The sequence below is a fragment of the Pholcus phalangioides genome, unplaced genomic scaffold, assembly GCF_987345545.1.
Source record: "Pholcus phalangioides strain wild (caught in Gottingen) unplaced genomic scaffold, Ppha-v1.0 ptg000015l_1, whole genome shotgun sequence".
In the NCBI taxonomy this organism is placed as follows: domain Eukaryota; kingdom Metazoa; phylum Arthropoda; class Arachnida; order Araneae; family Pholcidae; genus Pholcus; species Pholcus phalangioides.
The window spans coordinates 105683031-105702963 of NW_028301608.1; the positions used below are offsets into that span (position 1 = coordinate 105683031).

Here is a 19933-nt window from a genome sequence, read left to right on the forward strand (position 1 = left end):
TCACTCGTGAAAAGAACTGTCTAAAATCAGTACATACTTTTCTGTCTGCTTTAAGTATTCCCATAAACTCTCAAAAAAATTCTTTAATTCTAGTGCAGGTAGCATCACAGGCAAAGGTGTAAACAAATCTTCGAACGACACCGTGACCGTGGGCAAGGAAAAGGTGTAAATTGATCCATTCTCACCAGTGAATTGGACACTGAAAGCAAAATAATTTATATGCAGAACTTGGTTAAGGGGCCGTTCAAGTATTACATCATCATTGATGGGGGGTTTCCGATTTGCTCACTTTTGATGACAAGAGGGGAGGGTTTTATAATGTTTATGCCATCAACCACCCTTTATGAAAATATGAGTTAAGATTCAGAAGGGCAGAGCTGATGACGAAATTTTGCTGAGAAGGGGGGGGGGTCAAAATGGCTACAAATTTGCTTACGTAATACTTGAACGTCCCCTAATTGGAAACTTGAATAATTCAAACTTTTGCAAACTGCTTTTGATTTTTCTATATAACTTAATGTTAAATTTTCTTGTTTAATTTGAATTTTTTTTTTGAATGTTCAAGGCAGAAAATCAAGATTTTTGTATGAGCAAATTTAATTTGGAAAAAATTCTACAAGAAGCCAGACTTCTATTTGTCGATAATTTAATGCCCATTTTAACATTGCTCAACTGGAGGGCACCAAGAATGTGTATCACTCGATAGCGATTATGTTGGTCAACCTATGTAGCAAGGTTTACCATTTAAAATCGGAATCTTTTTGTCATCATTAATCGTATGGAAAGTATCAGGAAGTTCAGATTGTATATATTGACGAAAGTATATATTTTTTGATAGCTTAAGCAAAATCTGGGAAATAGTTTTGTAACCGATTATCATGGATTGTTTCTGCAAATAAGGCTTTGTGCATGATTTTTTTTTTTTTTTTTTTTTTGCTACTCGCTGTATTTTCACTCTCAAAACTGATACAGGGTAATGTTTGAACGCCTGTTGAGCATTTTTTTAATTGGAATCGTACCCCTACGACGGATGGTTAATGAGATAAATGTAATGCACTTACAGGACACCCTGTATATTTTTCCTTTTCAAATATGTGCACAAACAATATTTAAACAGGACTTTTCTAAAATATTAAACTGAATAATAGAAATATGAGATGTCCTTGAAATAGTAAATTTTTTTTTTTTTTTTTGTCTTTCATTTAATGGCTTGATTGTTCTGTTTAGGCTTTCAGAGAGAGAAAGGGAAAGCATTTTTTATGTCTATTTACAGATCCTTGTCTTTGCATACGATGCATTTGAAGTGTTTTTATCAAGGATTTACTTATACTATTACCTAAAATTCAATTCAACAGGGTGAGGAATCTTTGGACAGAATGAAACCTGTATTTCTGTGCCCTCGGATAGAGATTCTAAAAAGATAAAGAGTTGCAAAGTGTTTGAAAATACTTCTTGATGAAACAACACAGCATGTAATCAGATATATTATACCAATACATTTACATATAAAATTGAGTGGACAGCAAAAAGGGAATTAAGAATAGGTAGTTTAAATTAGACTATACAAGTGCAAATTAGTGAATTAAAAATAAAGCAGTGGTAGTCATCTGAAGTTAGGTTTTTCATCTTTGTGGTACAAATGTGTAAGCCAGTTTTCTATTTGAAAAAGTCTCCTCAGAGAGCATTCAGGTCTTCAACATGATGCTTGAAATATCATGCTTATGTAAGTATCTGCCATTTTTACTTCCAAATATGAAAAACAGATGGCAGTGTCACACTAGAACAGGAAACAAGCCCAACAACATAACTGTGTTAGGGGCGCGAATATACTTAGAGCATGTGTTCTGGTATGTACCAACTCTTTTAAAAATTCCCCAGAGGAATGTTTATGAGGTTCATATACGATTAAGTAACAGTAGTGAAAAGCTGCTAAAAAAAATTCACAAAATCAGTTTTTTAAAAGAACCACAAGAAGTGGTTTAAAAGATTTTTTAAAAATTAAATAAGAAAAACAACATAAAATGAAAGTAACCCATATAGCAATAATGGCTTGTGTTATGATATTTGCTAGTTTCTGCACGCTTCCATAATGTTAAATATGTATATTTCATCTATAAAATCATAATAGCAATACTTTCCTCTGGTCCCTTGAATATCGCTATGTAAAAGTTTCACTATAATTTTTAAAGAACGCTCATCTATAGGGATTGAGAGGAAAACAATCATACCTTTGTACTCTCCACTTGTTAGATTTTTAAGAACAGGAACTTTAATACCTGTAATTCAATCAGAATAATTAAAAGGAAATAAAAACACACCATAATCAAGTAGGTAAATTATAAACAAAACAAATATTTTGGAGTACAGATTGAACTATAAATTTAGCTAATAATGATTAGAATTTTTAGTACTTCATCATTCATGCGACTTGAATCAGACTAAATAAATTGTGTTAAATGCAGTTAGCCTGTACATAACTTTATATCTCAAAGTGTGAAGCTGGAACAATGGTTCTTAACATTTTTTCCATCTCCCCCCCCCCCCCCAGTGCCATATGACTTACCTTCCTGCACCCCCCTTAAATAATTAGCCAATTATCAATTACATTATATATATATTTATTAATGTATATAATTACCGATACCAATGAAGTTTTATGAACTCTTACTTTCCTTTTTTTCAGCTACTGTTAATATTTAATTTTGGAATTTTTTTTAAATAAATGTTCCTGTAAAATAAACTAAAAATGTTGGAAAAAAAGTTTCAATGAATTGGTCTTCAATTATAGATTCCAAACATTACAATAATATACAGGTTGTCCTGTAAGTCTCCTAACTCAGGTTTTATCTCATCAAGTGTTCATCGTAAAGAAATGGTTCCAATTTAAAAAAAATAAAATGCTCAAAATGTGTTCAAAAATCACCCTGTACCAGTTTTGAGAGTGAAAATAGAGTGTGTAACAAAATAAAAAAATTTAAAAATTTTTATACGGATACTCTGTCCTAAAAAAACTCAATTAAAAAGGTGCCGCTCTGTCTCTTCTGAGGCCCACAAAAAAAATTTAATGTTTTTAAGTGATATATTTGAATTAAAAAGTGAGAAAGAACAGCATAAACTAACGAACACTGCTCCTTTCCCTCATTTCAATTCTCCTGAATAATCAGTCAACATACATGCTCAACCCGTGGCCCTCAGAGTCATCTGATGTGACCCACGACCGCAAACCTAATTTTGTCAAAATAAAATCAGTGTTCATATAAGTATTGTAGGCTAAACATTGGTTATCCCACATTTCGATGGATCTTTTGCTGTGAATGCCAGTTCCATATCACTTAAGTGGTCTGTAAATATGCGATGGGCTGCTTAAGTAACATCTGGCGTTATTCCAGATCACCAAAGCTGCCTATGCTACAGTTACAGGTCACTTAAGTGACTTGCGGCACACTCCTAGGTTGCTTTACTGCCTCTTGGCGCATTCACAGATCAGTGAAGTGACCCGAGGCACAGTTCCACATGCCTTAAGTGCTATATTTCCAAACCAATGAAGTGGCCTGCAGTCTGTAAAAGGTCGAGCACCCTTGGTCAACGTGTAATTTTTTTTCTATACATCTCGCACCCCCAAAAATTCCCTCCCAGTTAAGAACCATTGTACCAGAATGAACACATGATTTTACCATACACTGTAATTGAAGACATTTTTCAATACGTACATATACAATAGTATGGACTGGACTTGAAATACTATTCAAATATTTAGTTTCAAACCAATTATTTATTCAAACAATGTTGTCTCATGATTTTTAAAAAAAAAACTATTACCTTAAAAAATGAATTCTCAAAATAATACAATTTTAAATATTTTTCATTACATATATATAGGGCCAGTATTATCCGAGAATATAATTTTGAATAGTAATTTTACTTTTCAAAATTCCAAGGGGTGTTTTCTTTGCCAATGAGAAAGATATTCAAAAAGAACCATATTATCACTCCTCAACAAAATTTGAAGAGTAAAATTGAATTTTGATGCATATTGACAAACACTGTATAGGACCTTAGTTATTCTTATGTGCCTGTGCTGTCAAATAATTTATGCTACCGCTGCTCAATCTCGATAACTATGGCACAACCTCGGATTTTATAGCCCCATGCAGCTAAATTTGTAGCAAGTCTAAATACAGCCACACTTATTTTTTATTCACTAAAAAAACTCTGAAAATTCTATGTTTACGTACTTGAAACATCAGAACACGGTGGATTTGTTATCACATCGATTATCACACAATAAATAACTGAATACTGCTTTTCAGTATCATCAGCCTGCAAAAATTAAAGAGAAAATACACTGTCTAATCAGAAAATTTTCAAACTGTCCAAATTAATATTTCATATGGTCTCAATGAATATACAGTCAACACTTGTTATAGAGACCACCTTCGTTCCATGGAAAACTAATATTATATTGGGAGGCTGTTATATTGAACATTAAAAAAAACATCTAGGGTGGTATTCACCTACATGGTTTAAACTAGTCATAATTTTTTAATAAGAGGTCGACATGGATTGGTTAAATTCAGGTTTTTAACCAATCTGTTGATCTCTTATCTGCATTTACTCACAAAAATACTGTATATGACCTTAATCTATATTTATTTTTTTATTGAATGTGGCGAAATAAGTTCACTTGCCTGTATATTCTCCCATTGAGAAATTGGGGAAAATAAAGTAATGAAATTTAAAATAATATAAAAAATCAACCATGTGGAAAGCTAGAGTGAGCCACTATTTGTGAGAAAATACAACTGGAAGGCGGAGTTTCCAGTGATGGCGTTAGTAAACCATCTGGTTTCCCATAGAAGTGACAGTGCTTTAACTTCAAACAACTATGTTTCATACCTTTTCATCAAGATCAAGCACACTCAACGACAGATTTTGTCTATTTCTTTGCAAAGGAATAGGGGTCCAGCTGAATCTGGTCGTTGTAATGGATTTAGTGGTATTTTCTGTCATTATATTGGATATAAAATAACATGGCAAAAATAGGAAAACATTTGGGACCTGGCGTATCGGATGTTATAATGAGCGTCGACTGTATAACCTTATATCCAAGAGTTTACCTATTCTTTTCCCATGTACTAGGAGAGAGAAAACAAATTGAAAATTTCCAATTATGTAGATTATGATTAATTAGCAAGTATGATTAGCTAGTAAGAATTTAATAAAACTTATTTTCTAAATTTAAAATCATACTTTAGAAAGTATTTTTGATTTTAGTTTCCATAGAATGAATAAAATAATATAAATAAATAGATCTTGTCTGCTTAGATGCAATCACATCAAGTAAAGAAATATAATCAAACACCTTTCTTTTTGAATATATTGGGATAAAAAAAGAGAAACTTACATGCTTCAAAATAAAAGGGATTTTAATTAGAGGCCTAAAAGATTCAGAATTTATGAAAGATATGTATGATTCCAGTAGACCTGAAAAAAATAATATATATAAAAATATATAGTACATTTCGAAACGGCTGAATCATTTTCTGACCAATATGTTAAGTAATAAAATGAAAAAAAAACTCAGGATCAATACTATTACTAAACCACACATACATGCACCTCGTCCATATTCCTCTGCAGAACTTCTAACGAATTGGTACATGTTGGAATGTGTGTGTATGTTTAATGAACCTTCCGTGAAGTTTGTTTCTGTGTAGTGGTGCCATTTGCAATCAATTTTTAAAACAGGATAAATACTACATGTTTTCTTTTTAATTACTTCTGAAGTCTATAAACGATCAATGTGATATTGTATGTGTTCTCTGAATAAAAATTAAATTTTGGCGCTTCGTAAAATCATGTCCTTTAACTCATCTAGTGATAATGATTGCTAAGTTAACTTGCCTTAAATTATTTTTTGTTATGCAAAAAGAATGAGGAAAGCCAAAAAAAAAATAATTTTTTTTATAGGTCAATCAACTGATGGTAATTTGTCTCTACAATATGGTCAGACAATTCAATGATTTGTAAGCATATGAATCAATGGTCTTTTAATAACTGAATACGTGGTATTTTATTTAGTGTATATACTCGTACACAAGCTGCCCCCCCCCCCACCTTAGGACCACCAAAACCGCAATAAATTGAAAACCCATGTATCAGCCGACCCCAAAAAAATCTCTTATATTTTCATGCAAAATGAATAGCTTGCGGAAATTTACAATAGAAAATGATTCAAACTTTTTAATCCATTTCTTCTGAGTCTCTAAGCTCATCGTAATCCATCAGATCACATATGGGGGTGCGGTATCTTCGTTTTTATCCTCATCTGGGCTGTCATCGCCATTGTCACTTTCAAAGAGGGTATCATCTTCAGTTCTGTCCATTGCATTGCTGATGAAACACTTTTTGAGGGATCGGATGATAACTTCGGCGGAAACAGAATTCCACGTGTCATGTACCCATTGGCACACTAGGCCAATGTCAGGTTTCTTCAAGGCTCCACTTTTTATGGTTTTTTTATCATCAGAACTCATCCATTCGATCCACAAATTCCCCAAATAGTCTTTCAGAGGATTGTTGATGCTCACATCTAAAGGCTTTTCAATCGACATTAGCCCACCTGGTATCAAAGCCAATGATGTTTTCGATTTCTTTGCCTCGGCTTTGACATTATCTGTTCTGTGGGGTTTGAACATATCCTATACCAATAATGCCGGTTTCTCAAACACCGCTACAAAAATGACTACTGATTGCAGGGGTCGATATTTTCTCATCAAAAACTGACCCGAGTATAAGCCGAACCCCATCCCAACGAGTATACACAGTATTTATTTCAGTCATTTCTTATTACATATTAAACTCAATTAAAGTCTCAATGATGTGTACAAGATACATGTACGGTTAAGTAGTAGTGCATATTAAACCCAATTTTCTGACTGAGCATCTCCTTTGATTTGCATGCTCTGATATTCATGATTAATTTAATAACAAACTAACTACACAGTAAAACCTGTATTTAACGAAATCGCAAGGGGCCACAATTTTTTTCCGTCGAACACAGGTTTCCACTTAATAAAGGATCAATTGACATAATGTGTACAATTATGTAATGATCTCTTATGTAATTTAAATAAAATAAGTTAATTGAAAATAAAGTAAATAATTTTTAAAAATAGATGGAATAAATAAAGCAACATATGCAATATTTACTCTCTATACAGTAAAATCCACTCTTTATGGTCAACCTTCAGATGCGGTCACCCTGGTTTTATGACCAAATAAAAATATTCAGGCAAAAAGCCTATTTAAATAATGTAATAGACTAAAACCCTGTATGGACACCAATAGTTGCAATTTTGGTTCGAACTATGCTCACTAGATGGCAGCAAAGGTTTAAATATTTGATCAGCTTCTTTATGTTTGGCTACTTTTTAATGAAATTTTTGCGTGAAGTTTGTTAATGTTTAGCACCTCCGATGTCCATTTAGAATCTGAAATCGTACCTTGCTAATTGTACTCGTACATTTTACATTATTCCCCGCTCTTTAATATGGCCAGATCTAGTATAATCGTTGCTCTCTATCACTAAGAGAAAATTTATGTCTCAAATACAATGAAAACGTAAAATTAGAATCGATACTTTTGAAACAGAATTCAATGCATTGATTAAATACATTTTCCTGTAAATTCAATGACAGAAAGTCATTAGATTTAGTCTTTCGGGTTGAAATACTCAGCAAAACCCACCACATTATGACTGATCATTTTTTCAAAAAGATGTTAATTCAGTATGAAAACTTTGTATAATATTTCTTTTGTAATTTTAATTTGGACAATATCTATGCAATAATAATGTATTTTCATGACTTTAAACGCATCTCATATTCTCAGAATTTCATTCAAATTCCATTTCAGCTACTGTTAATACTATATAATACAATTAATACAGGAACCACCTCTAATACGGACAATTGTTTTTGTCCCGCAAGTGTCTGCAAAAGGGGTTCTACTGTAAATGTAATTACTAAATATTTATCACTGGATGTATTACATTATTCTTTTACAATTATACAGTGGATCCCGCTTATAACATTTTTTCAAAAACAACCATGGAGAATGTTGTAAGCAAGAAAGCATATTAAACAGGAAATCTTAACCTGAGAATTAGAGTTAGGATCACCGTAATAAGTCATACTAAGCGGAAAAACATTGTAAGTGGGAACGTATACTGTATATTACATACATTAACTGTTTTCATTGCTGAACAGTGAATAAAAAGTTAAAAACAGTACTGTAAATAAATAAATTAGCATTTGTTCCAGTAGTCAATAAGAGTTTTCTGTATGCAGTTCACACCCATTGCTACCTGACTTTTTGAAATCAGTTTTGCTTCAAAATCATATTAAACATGCCCAGAGTCATTATGCTGTAACTCCTAATGCTGCAGTTCCTTCAAGGTTTTGACAGCATATGTATAAAAGTTCACCTTACACAGTATTTTTCTGAAATGAAGACATTTGCTTTCTTTTTTTTTTTTACATTTTCTAAAATTTCCAATGAGTCAATATCTGTTATGTCAGATCTAGTTTATACATTGTCGTCTAGGTTTATGTAATCCTCAGCACCAGGGCCATAACTAGGATTTTTGAGGACAACATGCAAAAATTTGATGATTTTATAACTGTGTTTCTGTTCCCATATAAAATTAGCTGCTTGGGCAATTGTCCTCTTCGCCTCCATCTAGTTTCAGCACTGTGATCATGGAAAACAGCTTCCATATAATTTTGTGTCTTGCATATCATTTGCAATTGGTGGTCAACTGAAGTGGTTTTCTGTGGTTCCCGACTTCAAGGCGCAAATGCAAGTCCATCTCCCCATTAAAGTCTCGCCACAAAGCAACAGGCCTACAAACGGTACAAATATTCAATCATTACAAATCACTCACATCACTTCTGAAATACAGATGGCATCACACACTGAAAAAGCAGATACAACACTAGATATGCACTCACTGTTAGGTACACACACCTACACTTCCAGCACAACTCATGCGGTAGTAAATTGCCTATAGTAACAGACCTGAGTTATGCTCGGTTTGAAAGAAAGACAAAGAAATATCATTTGCAAGTCCAACCCTTACACTGATTTCTCCCATATAAAATCCTGCTTTTCTGAAAAATTGTTACAATTTCGGAAAGCAACTGCTTTGCTACATATGACTTATCAAAAGTGACAGCATCAAATATGAAAATTGTTTTTTTTGCGGATGATGTAGAAATTACACTGGCAAGCAGAGACTGCAGAAAACATTTTGGTAGAATACTTTAACATTTTGTGGTATGCCCTGATCTATTGGTTGCAAAACACTCGTAGTATTTGAGTGAAATTTTCTGTTAAGAGGGTAGAATTTGACTTTCAGTGTCGGATAGGTTCCTTTTAATCATGGTTTTTTAAATCATATTTTGGCATTGAAATCACTGCACCAAGATTTTTTTCCATTGACAGGTTTCTGCTTAATAAAGGTTTTACTGTGGTTGAAATAAGATTTTCGATCGCTAAATTTCAATGGTCTGTCTTAATTTATAAGGTTATTAGAGTTATTTAGGTTGTTTTTCTACATCCGAAGATAAAGATTTCCATGTAGCATTACTCTAGTACCGAATAGTTCTGGGAATCTTGATTTTTTTTTTTATTTATACAAATATGCAAAAATTCAAATATATTCCTTTTATTCTGAAGACTTCAATCTCAGTAGTGCCATTCATATAAAAAGATCTTATAATGAAGATAGAAAATAATTAGTCAAAAATTATCTGAGAAATTTTACTGAGAAATATAAATTAGAAATCTCACACAGAGAAACAGATTTCAAATGTGTACGGTATGTGTTCATGCATAAAAATGAATATTTGTCACTGATGAACTGATAAATCAGATAAAATTAGTTATAAATACCGTTTTCGGGTATGTCATTTACTTGGAAAGAATTGGAATGGTTTTGAAGATTAATATTCTTCCTGAAAAAATAGAAAATGGTTTTTATGTGGAAGAGACTACTGAAAACATTTATAATTTTCATGCAAATGCTATAAAATGAAAAAAAAAACCATATATTTAGCATATTTTTAAGAGAGAACATTCAGAAAAAAAACTATATACTTAATTTTATTACACATTTTTATTTTATTTTGATATTACCAATTTTGTATGAAAGTTGGATACATCAAGTATGGCATGTACTGTAATTTCGATCAAATCTTTATGCCAAAGTCATCATTGAATTCAATGAAACTAAATTAAAACTAATTTTTCTAGAGTATTTAAATTGAAGATAAAGTGATTCTTTAATTAATTATCATGAAAAATTATAAATGCAATTACCTGGAAAGATAGAAAATAGGCTTTGGCAAATTTACAACACTTCGTGAATGGAATGGATTTTCATTCCCTGAAAATGTTTATTATTTAATGAATCACATGTTCACAAAAAATTTAAAACATAAAAATTTACTACTTCAGCCTTATTGCTTTGAGCTTTTATTTGCAACACTATTTAGTCATGACATTACATGACCTGACCAGATTCACCTCGCCTCCAATCATTTGCAAGATATTGAAGCGTTCCGTTAAAAATGGGCAAATCTGGGTTCCTTTATTTTGAAACTCAAATTATTTCAACAAATCTTTCTTTAGTAATATCAGCAAGTTTGATATTACTAAAATACAAACTGAAAAGCCCCATTAGGCAAATTGCCAAACAAGGTGGCTGGAAAAAAACATATTGAGGACAATTTCCATAACACACACACAAATATACAGACATCCATTACACAATTCAGTGAATCAAAACTAAAGAAATTACACAACCAAAACATTTACGTAGAAAGAACAAACTTTGCAAAAATAAAATAGCGACTATTAAAAATATGATTGTTAAATAAGAATGGACTGCTTTTCAATTTTTCTGGTCCTAAAATTTTGTGTTAGAATTTACAACAGAAGGTAAATTATTCTAGTGTTCTTCAGCATTTCTAAACCTGCAGCGAACAGGTTGAAATAAGAGAATATTGTGCATTACTATATTGATTGCTAAGACAGCTATAAAAAACCAATGTAGATAGTATTTTATTTATAAAATCTGTGCTCATACAAATTATAATTTTTATACAGTGCAACTTCTTTTCAGCTGCTGCCTCTTCATTAGAGAATTTGATACACATGACAGCAGCATTGTTTGAAAACTTTAATGTCACTCTTAGCATAATCATTCCTCTTTAGTACTGCTTAACCATACATGCACCTTGTACAAATTCCCCTGAAATTTCTAATGAATTGGTACAGGTAGGAATATGTTGAGTGTGTGTGCATATGTGTGGCCCTAAAGAATTGATGTTACTGGAGTTGTGCTTGTCTCGTGTTCTTGCTGGTACTCCATCTGTCTTCATCTCTATATTCTTAGTCTCCATCTTCTATATTCCCTTCTGTACTGTGATTACATTTACATTCTTCAAATTAATGTTAAATTTAACTATCATTTTTGCATGCAATATAAAATTAGACGTTAAGAGTTATTGCTTGGAAAGTCTGTGCTTTTACATAACTGAATATATATATTATATATATACTAGCTGGTATAGTACAGCTAGTATGGTAAACAGCACACACTAGCTGTTACCCGCTGCTTCGATCGCATGGATTTGGTAATCTGAAAATTCTTCCTTGAGACCCCTTTAGGGATTTAATTTTGAAAAATCTCTTCTTAGTGAGTCTCTACAATATAAAATAAGACAACTGACTAATTTCATATTTATAGCTTTGGAGTTTCTCCATATAAACTTTGAACTCCCCCCCCCCCCCACTCCATGACCAATTGAAGGGATGAATTTTGATAAATCCCTTCTTAGTGTGAGTCACTACATTATAAAATAAAACTACTGACCAAATTTCATATTTATAGCTTCAGCAGATTTGGCTCGGCATGATTTCTCTATATAACCTTTGAAGCCCCTTAGGGAATGAATTTTGAAAACTCCCTTCTTAGTGAGTCTCTATATTATAAAAATAAAACTACAGACTAAATTTCATATTTATAGCCTCAGTGGTTTCGTCTCAACGATGATGAATTAATCAGCCAGTCAATGAATTAGTCACATGTTATTTTAAGGTTAGGACACACATTTCCCCACTGGGCTTGGACCGTAGCTCAGTGGTTAGTTGGCCGTGACTGGGCTCGTCTCCCTTGAGACCACACTTTTCCGTGTCATGGCCATATACTGGCTGCTAGCTTAACCGAGCTGTGTCATCTGCTTAAAGATTTTGAAGCAGCTGGTTCGGTGTAATCAAAATGTTTAGCAAATGTGATTTGGATATATAATAAGCCCCTATTCATAATAATTATTATTCTATAAATAATTTACCTATATAATATGTAAAAAAAATTATTTTCTATTGGTCTGTATGTGCGTATGTACAGTATATTCTCAATAGAAATTTCTATTTTGGACTGATCACCAATTTTATTTATATATATCAAACAGTTTACGGAAATGTTTCCTCCAACATATTGCCCCTGGCATATTTTGTGCACAGAAAATTTGCCCTGGTCATTTCGCCTACCCTAACCATGTGAGTGGCTGAGTGCACATATCGTAGCTGCCAACTTTAGAGAATGAGAATTTGTAAGGTTTTCGCTCGTGACAGCTATGGCATATGAATGACCAATTGAAGGATTGAGTGACCAAATGAGTGAACAAATAAGTGGGTGGGTGACTGTATTAGTGAGTGATAGTATGTGACTGTATGAGAGACCAAGTGAATGTGGTCAGTCATACAGTCACTAACTTGATCAAGAAAATGGTCACTCAATTGGTCATTCACTCACGCCATTCAATCATTCACACTCACTTACTCATACAGTCACTCACTTAATCATTCCTTTTACCCCATAGTCACTCACACTTACTCGCTTAGTCAGTCAATCGCTCACTTACTCCATCACTCATACAGTCAGGGCAAGTGAAATTTCCGGGTCAAAATGAATTTTAAACTAATGTGAGAAACTGTTTCCGAAACTAATGAAAAATTTAGAATTTATGGATTAAAAATAATTTAAAGACATAATTCCAATACCGAAATTCAGAATTAATAAAAGAAATAATTCCGGAATGGAATTGAGATGAAAATTCAGAATTAAAAATAGAAAAAGTTCTAGAATTGTTGAAAATTAAAAGCTAATGAAAGAAATGTCAGGATTGATGAAAATTCAGAACTTGCAAAAGAAATAATTCCAGAATTTTGTTGATAATTCAGAATTAATGAAAGTAATAATTCTAGAATTGATGAAAATTAAGAAACAAATGAAGTTAATAATTCGGCTTTGATGAAAATTGAAAAGCAAAATAAATAAATAATAAATGGGCTTTTATATTTAAAAAAAACAACAGAAAACTGTTTGCTGAGACAGCACTGTCACCATCAAAATATAAACCAAACTATTCACTGATGGCTCTGACTTGTTACAGTGATGCCGCTTGGAGATGTGTGAACAGATACATTGCTCATTATTGAGCAATTCATTTACTGAGTGATGACTTACACTCGGCACACAAACATATGTGCGGTAATGTGTGGCCAGACCATTATATGTATAGATCAGCAGTTCTCAACCTTTTTTGACTTGCGGAGCCCTTTCTGGTCTATAATTTCTATGGCAAAGCCCTGTAGGCCTATTTTTTATTTATTCATCAAAGTTACTGGTTTATTTATGTTCAGGGCTGCCACTCAAAAATTAGAAAAAGTAAAACGGGGAGGTTACCTCACCCCTTCGGCCAACATAGCCATTTTTTTTTATTAAAATTTTTTTTTTCATAGCGCTATTTCAGTATCCTATAAGATTGACTCAAGTCAAAGCAAAATGACTTGGTTACAAAAACAAGTTTTGACCAAAACAGTGTACTAGCAACCACAGATAATTCTTTTCTGTTTTCCTCACAATATAAATTATTATTTTTTTTGAGTTTTTCAGTCCAATCTGTCAACTCCCTTCGACAATGTAGAGCAAATTATGAAGGCATGTAAGATTTTTAAGAATAACGCTCCTTCGAAACCACTTTCAAAAGGGCAGTGCAAAATGTGTTAATTACAAGCTCTGATGCAAATAAGTCAAGGTGAACTAGATGGTTTTACTACGTTGCCATCCCTTTTATAAAGGGATTTATTCATATTTTACAGTTCAATACCAGTGTAATCGTTTTTGAAAAATTAAGCACTTTCATTTCTAGCTCTTAGCTGAGTATTGTATACATTGTTTATACCTCTGCATGCCCTAAAAATACAGAAGACAATGAAATGCTATTAGGTAGCATCAGAGAATCACCAAACCTAGAATAGGCCTATGTATCCAACTGCTTTGTACTGCAAACTGTTGTTTCACCTATATACAAAATGTGCACCATAATTTTGAATGACGATTGCTAGTTACTGTCCAAGACCATGAAAATTAAATACAAAATTACTTTCCATCCAGACAGAAATTTTTAATGACTACTCTATTTGTTGAACACTCAAACTAAGCGAATGAAAAATTAATAAACCAAATGGTCCACATACGCACGCCCCCCCCCCCCACCAAATAACCTTGAAAACAATACAATTTCTGCTTTAGCAGAATCTCATTAATTGTAATCTACAACATTTGTACTATTTGCCAATATATCAATGATTCCCTGCTCAATTAAAACCAATTACATGAATTTTGTAGATAGGATGTGGTAGAAAAGTAGGACATTTTACCAAAAAGTAGGACGAGTGGGAGCCCTGTATATTATTAAAAGTATTTATATATATATTTTTTAATTTATTGGTTTTTTTTATTTTCCTCGAGCTGCCACAGAGTCCCTAGGGTGCCGCAGAGCACCAGTTGAGAACCGCTGGTATAGAAGAATCTTTCATTTCTTTGAACAGAGTAAATTTTAATACAGCGAAAATGTGGATAATATAAGTTATTTTTGTTGCTAAAATGGTATTGAGATTGAAGAAATGTGTCTTTTTTTACATACATAACATCTGAAGAAACGGACATTATATTATTAATGGTACATGTATGTACAGTCGACACTCCTTTTTATGAACCCCATAAAGACACGAAAAATAGTTAGGGAAATCAAAAATTCACACATGGGAAGGACATTTAAAGAAATATCATCTTGTTTAAGATCAGAAGATTAGTTGGTAAAAACATGCTGCATAAATTGGAGGTTTGTAAAATAGATCGTGACTATTTACAATGAGTAAAATGGTACGATACACATAAATAGTTAAAAAATGAAATTTTATTTATTTTAATCACTCAGCATTTACCACTGCTTCAAAATGTTGATGGGAATCGCATGGGCAACATTCTGTGATAAGTAAGAATTTATGTGCAACACTTCAAAATAAAAATAATACCTGTAACAAATTTAGCCAAAGAAGCAGAGTTCACTCTTTCATAGGAATCGGTTCTGAATAGCTCCTTCACCTACCAAAGTTTGAGAAAAAATGAGACAGAAGTTCTTATAATAGCATCACAAAATTAATATGTACTATTTTATGAAACCTCTTTGAACCAGTGTCTTTAAAAGGAGGAGAAATTGCTAGGTGAATATCTATTAGAAACCTACAGAGCTTCACAATACTGTCACATAATTGACAAATATGAAATCTTTTCATAATTATGCAATTTTTATGTATGTGTTCCAAGGATTTTTTTATACTTGTAAAATATACAAGAGAAAATGATTTTTCCACAGACTAAAACAAATTATGAGATTTTAGGCTGTTTAGTTATGTTGAATCATAAATAAAGTGAAAGTTTTGCCAGCACTGAGTGATGAACTCAGCACTTGTTCATCTTTAGAAGTGATCTAGTAGTAAAAAACTTTTCCATCATAGACAGCATTAATGATGGCTGTGAAAGCCCAATATGTTTAATTAAAACAAAATACAGAAGACACATTGATAGAAAAATTCGTAGTGACATAGACACTGAAAAAAAAAAACTAGCAAACTTTGTGCCAAGTCAGAGATGTACTTCTCCTTCCCCCCCCCCCAACACACACAAACAAGAGGGAAAATTCACCCTTTTTTCCCAAAATCAAAAGTCATCAATGAACAAATCAGCAGTCTATTAAGTCATAAGTGATAGGAGCTGTTTAAAGGTTAGGTATCCGTGAAATACATAATTTTCAATACTTATTCATTTGTACTCCTTCAAGATAAAGGTAAACATTAAAGGATACCTTAAAGATATTAAAAATAAATTTTAAACAGAGTTTGCAAACTTACACGAGCTTGAGGTAAAGCTGTGAGAGCTGCATAATATTGTTTTGCTCTATCTCTACAATCAATGTCGCTCACATTCTTCATCAGTAAGTGAAGTAGTTCACCCAAATCTGTGTTTAACAGAGGAAAAATAATAATCTATATAATAATCTTTTATAAATTAACTAAATAAATTGATTAAATTCTTTTTTAGCTATTTGAACTATAGATAAATAATCCTAATTTTCATTTACTTTAAATACGAATGTCAATACTGGGTGATAGAAATTAAAATGACACTCTCTGAGAGACTTTGTCATATATTCAAACAGACCTAACCACAAGAAAAATATGAAAGGGTTTAGTGTTAGTTTCATTAATTAAGAGTAAAAAAATAAACTCATACAAGTAAATTACACAAGTAGAGCAACAATGAGTGCCGAATACCATGGTATAAGATCTCCACATCATGAAATTTGAAAAACGCACAGCAAACAGACAATATAGCATGGCCAATGTGCCATATATCACTACCAAATGCATCATCAGCACCTAACAATACTTTTTTGAGTTGTCTTACAGCTACCTAAAGGACCATACATATTCAAAATAAGATTCACAAATATTAATGAGATGTTTAAATATGCTAGTTACATTCACGAAGTCCATTGGAATATTGTAAGAGATTATTTGCTTGCTTAGAGGAAATTCCTATACAACAATAATAATTAATAACAGTTATAATAATTACAATATCACCTATAATAACAATGTAAAAATTTGTGTGCAAATTATTTTTTTACCTTTATAATTTTTGCCATACCACCCTCATTTCATGCATACAAAGATATATTAAATTGAAAGCTAAAGTTTGAAACTGATTTATGACAGCCATGCTTTCATTCAACATTATTCTAACACAGACTTTTCAAACTTGAGGTTTGTGTAGCTTCAAACTCGAGTTCGTACACTTAGCTATAGGAAGAGTGGTATTTTTTCTTATAATTTAAACTCTTGATATATTAATGAATTCAGATCTTTCTTCAAGCTGATAATCCAACTCTAAAAATATGCATCAATTTTTAATAAAAAAATTTCTCATATTATTCCTCAAAAATTTTGATATGATAAATTTCTGATCTTCAAAAATATTTCTATACGTTTAATCAATGCCAGAAAAATCGATAACCCAGATACCTGAGGTTTGCATGTGTTGGGTATATCAACAGCAGATCTCTCCAGCACTGGTAAAAAAAATCTCATATTAGCAGCAAACTGTTTGAGGGGTAAGTTTAGCACATAGTCAACGAGCATGGTTAATATATTATCACTGAAATCACTGAAAATAAAATAAAATAGCAATCTAAAATTCCAAAAATTATTCACAATTCTCTATACATGCATACTAATTATACTGAAAATGTGAAGAATCAAGCAAATACAGTGAAACACCTTTTTTTGCAGATGCTGGCGAAATGAAAAATTTGAACATACAAGAAACTGAGATATTAACCTTTTTTTCTGTAAAAAAAGGTTAATATTGAAGCCTTTAAAATGATGCATTTTGAAATAAATGCAATGTATCACTTAAAATTGTGCATGAAACTAGCTAGTATTGTGCATATTTTTGTACAAATAAGTAATTTAATTTACAATGGAACATATAAAAAAAATTATGATAGTTTTCTGTAAATAAGCTGCACCCAAAAAAATGGGCTGAGAAAAAAACTTGGGATATGCAGAGGGTTCGTACAAGAGACAGTACTTTTGTTCAAAATCTAAGAGAACACTAGCAATTAAATAACACTTAATTTTCTTTAATTCATTTACTATTAGTTTTCCTCAAGAGTTTTATAACAGTAATACTGATTAAACATAAGGCATTATCCTCTAGTAAAAAAATATTTTTTTACTGAAATAAAAATAATATACAAAAGTGTTTACAAATCCCTAAAAATCAGGAAAAAAAATGTTATTGAATAGGCTGTTGGTTTGAATTTGTCGCAACAGCTAGAAAATAACTTTAGCAGACATATAAAAAAGAATTTATTGCAAAAAATTCATGACAAATCATGAAATAAGGAGTATTTAAACAAATGTGTCCGTGCAGCAGTTCTAGCTCAATGAATTGAATGATGAAAATAGTGTCCATGACCATATCTGAGGGGTTCAAAATGCATACTTTAAATAGGATTTTTGCTAGGCAATTATTATTTGGCTGTGCAAAAGGAGGGTGACCATTAGGAGAGGTTCTACTGCAATTTAAAACAAGCAAATCTGAAGCATTAATCCAAAAGAAGAAATACTCCAAGCTGTCAGAAACGAATAACTTGGGGGGGGGGGTGAGACTCAGTATTTAAAATTAAGCACAAATAATGCAGAGGTGGAGTTCTTTTTCAAATGAAACAGCATATCGCTTTAAGAATCCAATCATCACAATAAAATACGGAAAACAAAATTAATATACACTTACAGACCTGCCAACTCCCCGGATTTAGGCGAGAGACTCCGGATTTTTCATCCTTCCTCCCGCTCTCCGGATTTTGGCAGAAAATTAGATTTTACGCAAGCTTTCACTTTGTCATGATGTCAATGACTGCCGTCGTCGTTAGAGAAAACACCCATAGACAACACCGGTGGTCATTTGCATCGAGCAGCTGTAAAAAAAGTCTTGGTGACTGCATTTAAGCAACTGGCAAAGATGTGACTTTGCCGAAATTCCTGTATAATCGTTATTGTATCCCATTGACAGCCGTGTGGTTAACACAAGTTTTTTCATCAGCAGCTTTGTATTTTGAAGTATTTAAATGGTTTTCTCTGATTAAATATGTCTTCAGAAAGAAAATATAAAACATTAAGCTATATAAAGCTTTTAAGAGTTCATGTACCCAAGATTATCAATCACTGATAGCATCCACAAAAGAAAACTTATGTTTTATGAACAGTATATGCAGATGTGATTTCTCTACTCTGCATGGAAAGACTGACATGGAATTATATTCTGCTCGCGGCAATGCAGAACCTGTCTTGGAGGGGGGGGGGAGGAATGGAACTTTTTCTTAATTGATGAGAAAAAAAAAATTCGAATTTTTTTTTTGAGTCTATGAGTGCTGGGGGATATTTGGATTCCAAAAGTTGGCACGTCTGCACTTACCTCTTCTTGCATTTTGTTTTCACACATTTCAAAAAATCCAAAACAAAGAGAGACAGGTGTGGTGCTGAAGTTGTGACGTCCAGGATCAGCCTATGAAACATATTATAAAATGCTTAAAATTTTAAATGGTGCATACCAATTTTATTTTTCCTATGATAAATTTTAAGATGGAATTTAACAATCAAAATATGAATTTTACCTTTGAACATCAGAATGCATTGGGACATTATCATACATGGAAAACAAAGTGTACAGAGACCGGAAAAAAGCTGTAGAAACAGTCAGACCGCTACATATCAAAGCTTGCTTTTTTAGTCCACTCAGGCAATGTACAAGATATTCACAACAGGAGGCTGAAATATTTAATTAATCATATTCCTCACAGAGTGAATATGAGCTTACAAAAAAAAAAAAAATACATGTATCAAGGTATTTTGTCTGGTTTTGAAAGACTTCATGACAATAAAAATTTTCTTT

At 32.3% G+C, this 19933-nt stretch overlaps 1 protein-coding gene across 1 annotated transcript in view; it reads right to left on the reverse strand.

Moving 5' to 3' along the window:
- Window positions 1–19933, reverse strand: part of LOC149077272 (AP-5 complex subunit beta-1-like) — a 35199-nt gene that overhangs the window by 930 nt on the left and 14336 nt on the right. Inside the window, exons 11-23 of the mRNA XM_089245043.1 lie at window positions 19656–19809; window positions 19457–19546; window positions 17500–17641; window positions 16750–16888; window positions 16327–16433; window positions 15451–15520; window positions 10384–10450; window positions 9958–10019; window positions 5405–5484; window positions 4236–4320; window positions 2229–2276; window positions 1337–1412; window positions 38–199 (exon numbers count right to left, since the gene is read on the reverse strand). Coding sequence (XP_089101169.1) covers window positions 38–199; window positions 1337–1412; window positions 2229–2276; window positions 4236–4320; window positions 5405–5484; window positions 9958–10019; window positions 10384–10450; window positions 15451–15520; window positions 16327–16433; window positions 16750–16888; window positions 17500–17641; window positions 19457–19546; window positions 19656–19809 — 1282 coding nt within the window. The remainder of the gene's footprint in view (window positions 1–37; window positions 200–1336; window positions 1413–2228; window positions 2277–4235; window positions 4321–5404; window positions 5485–9957; window positions 10020–10383; window positions 10451–15450; window positions 15521–16326; window positions 16434–16749; window positions 16889–17499; window positions 17642–19456; window positions 19547–19655; window positions 19810–19933) is intronic.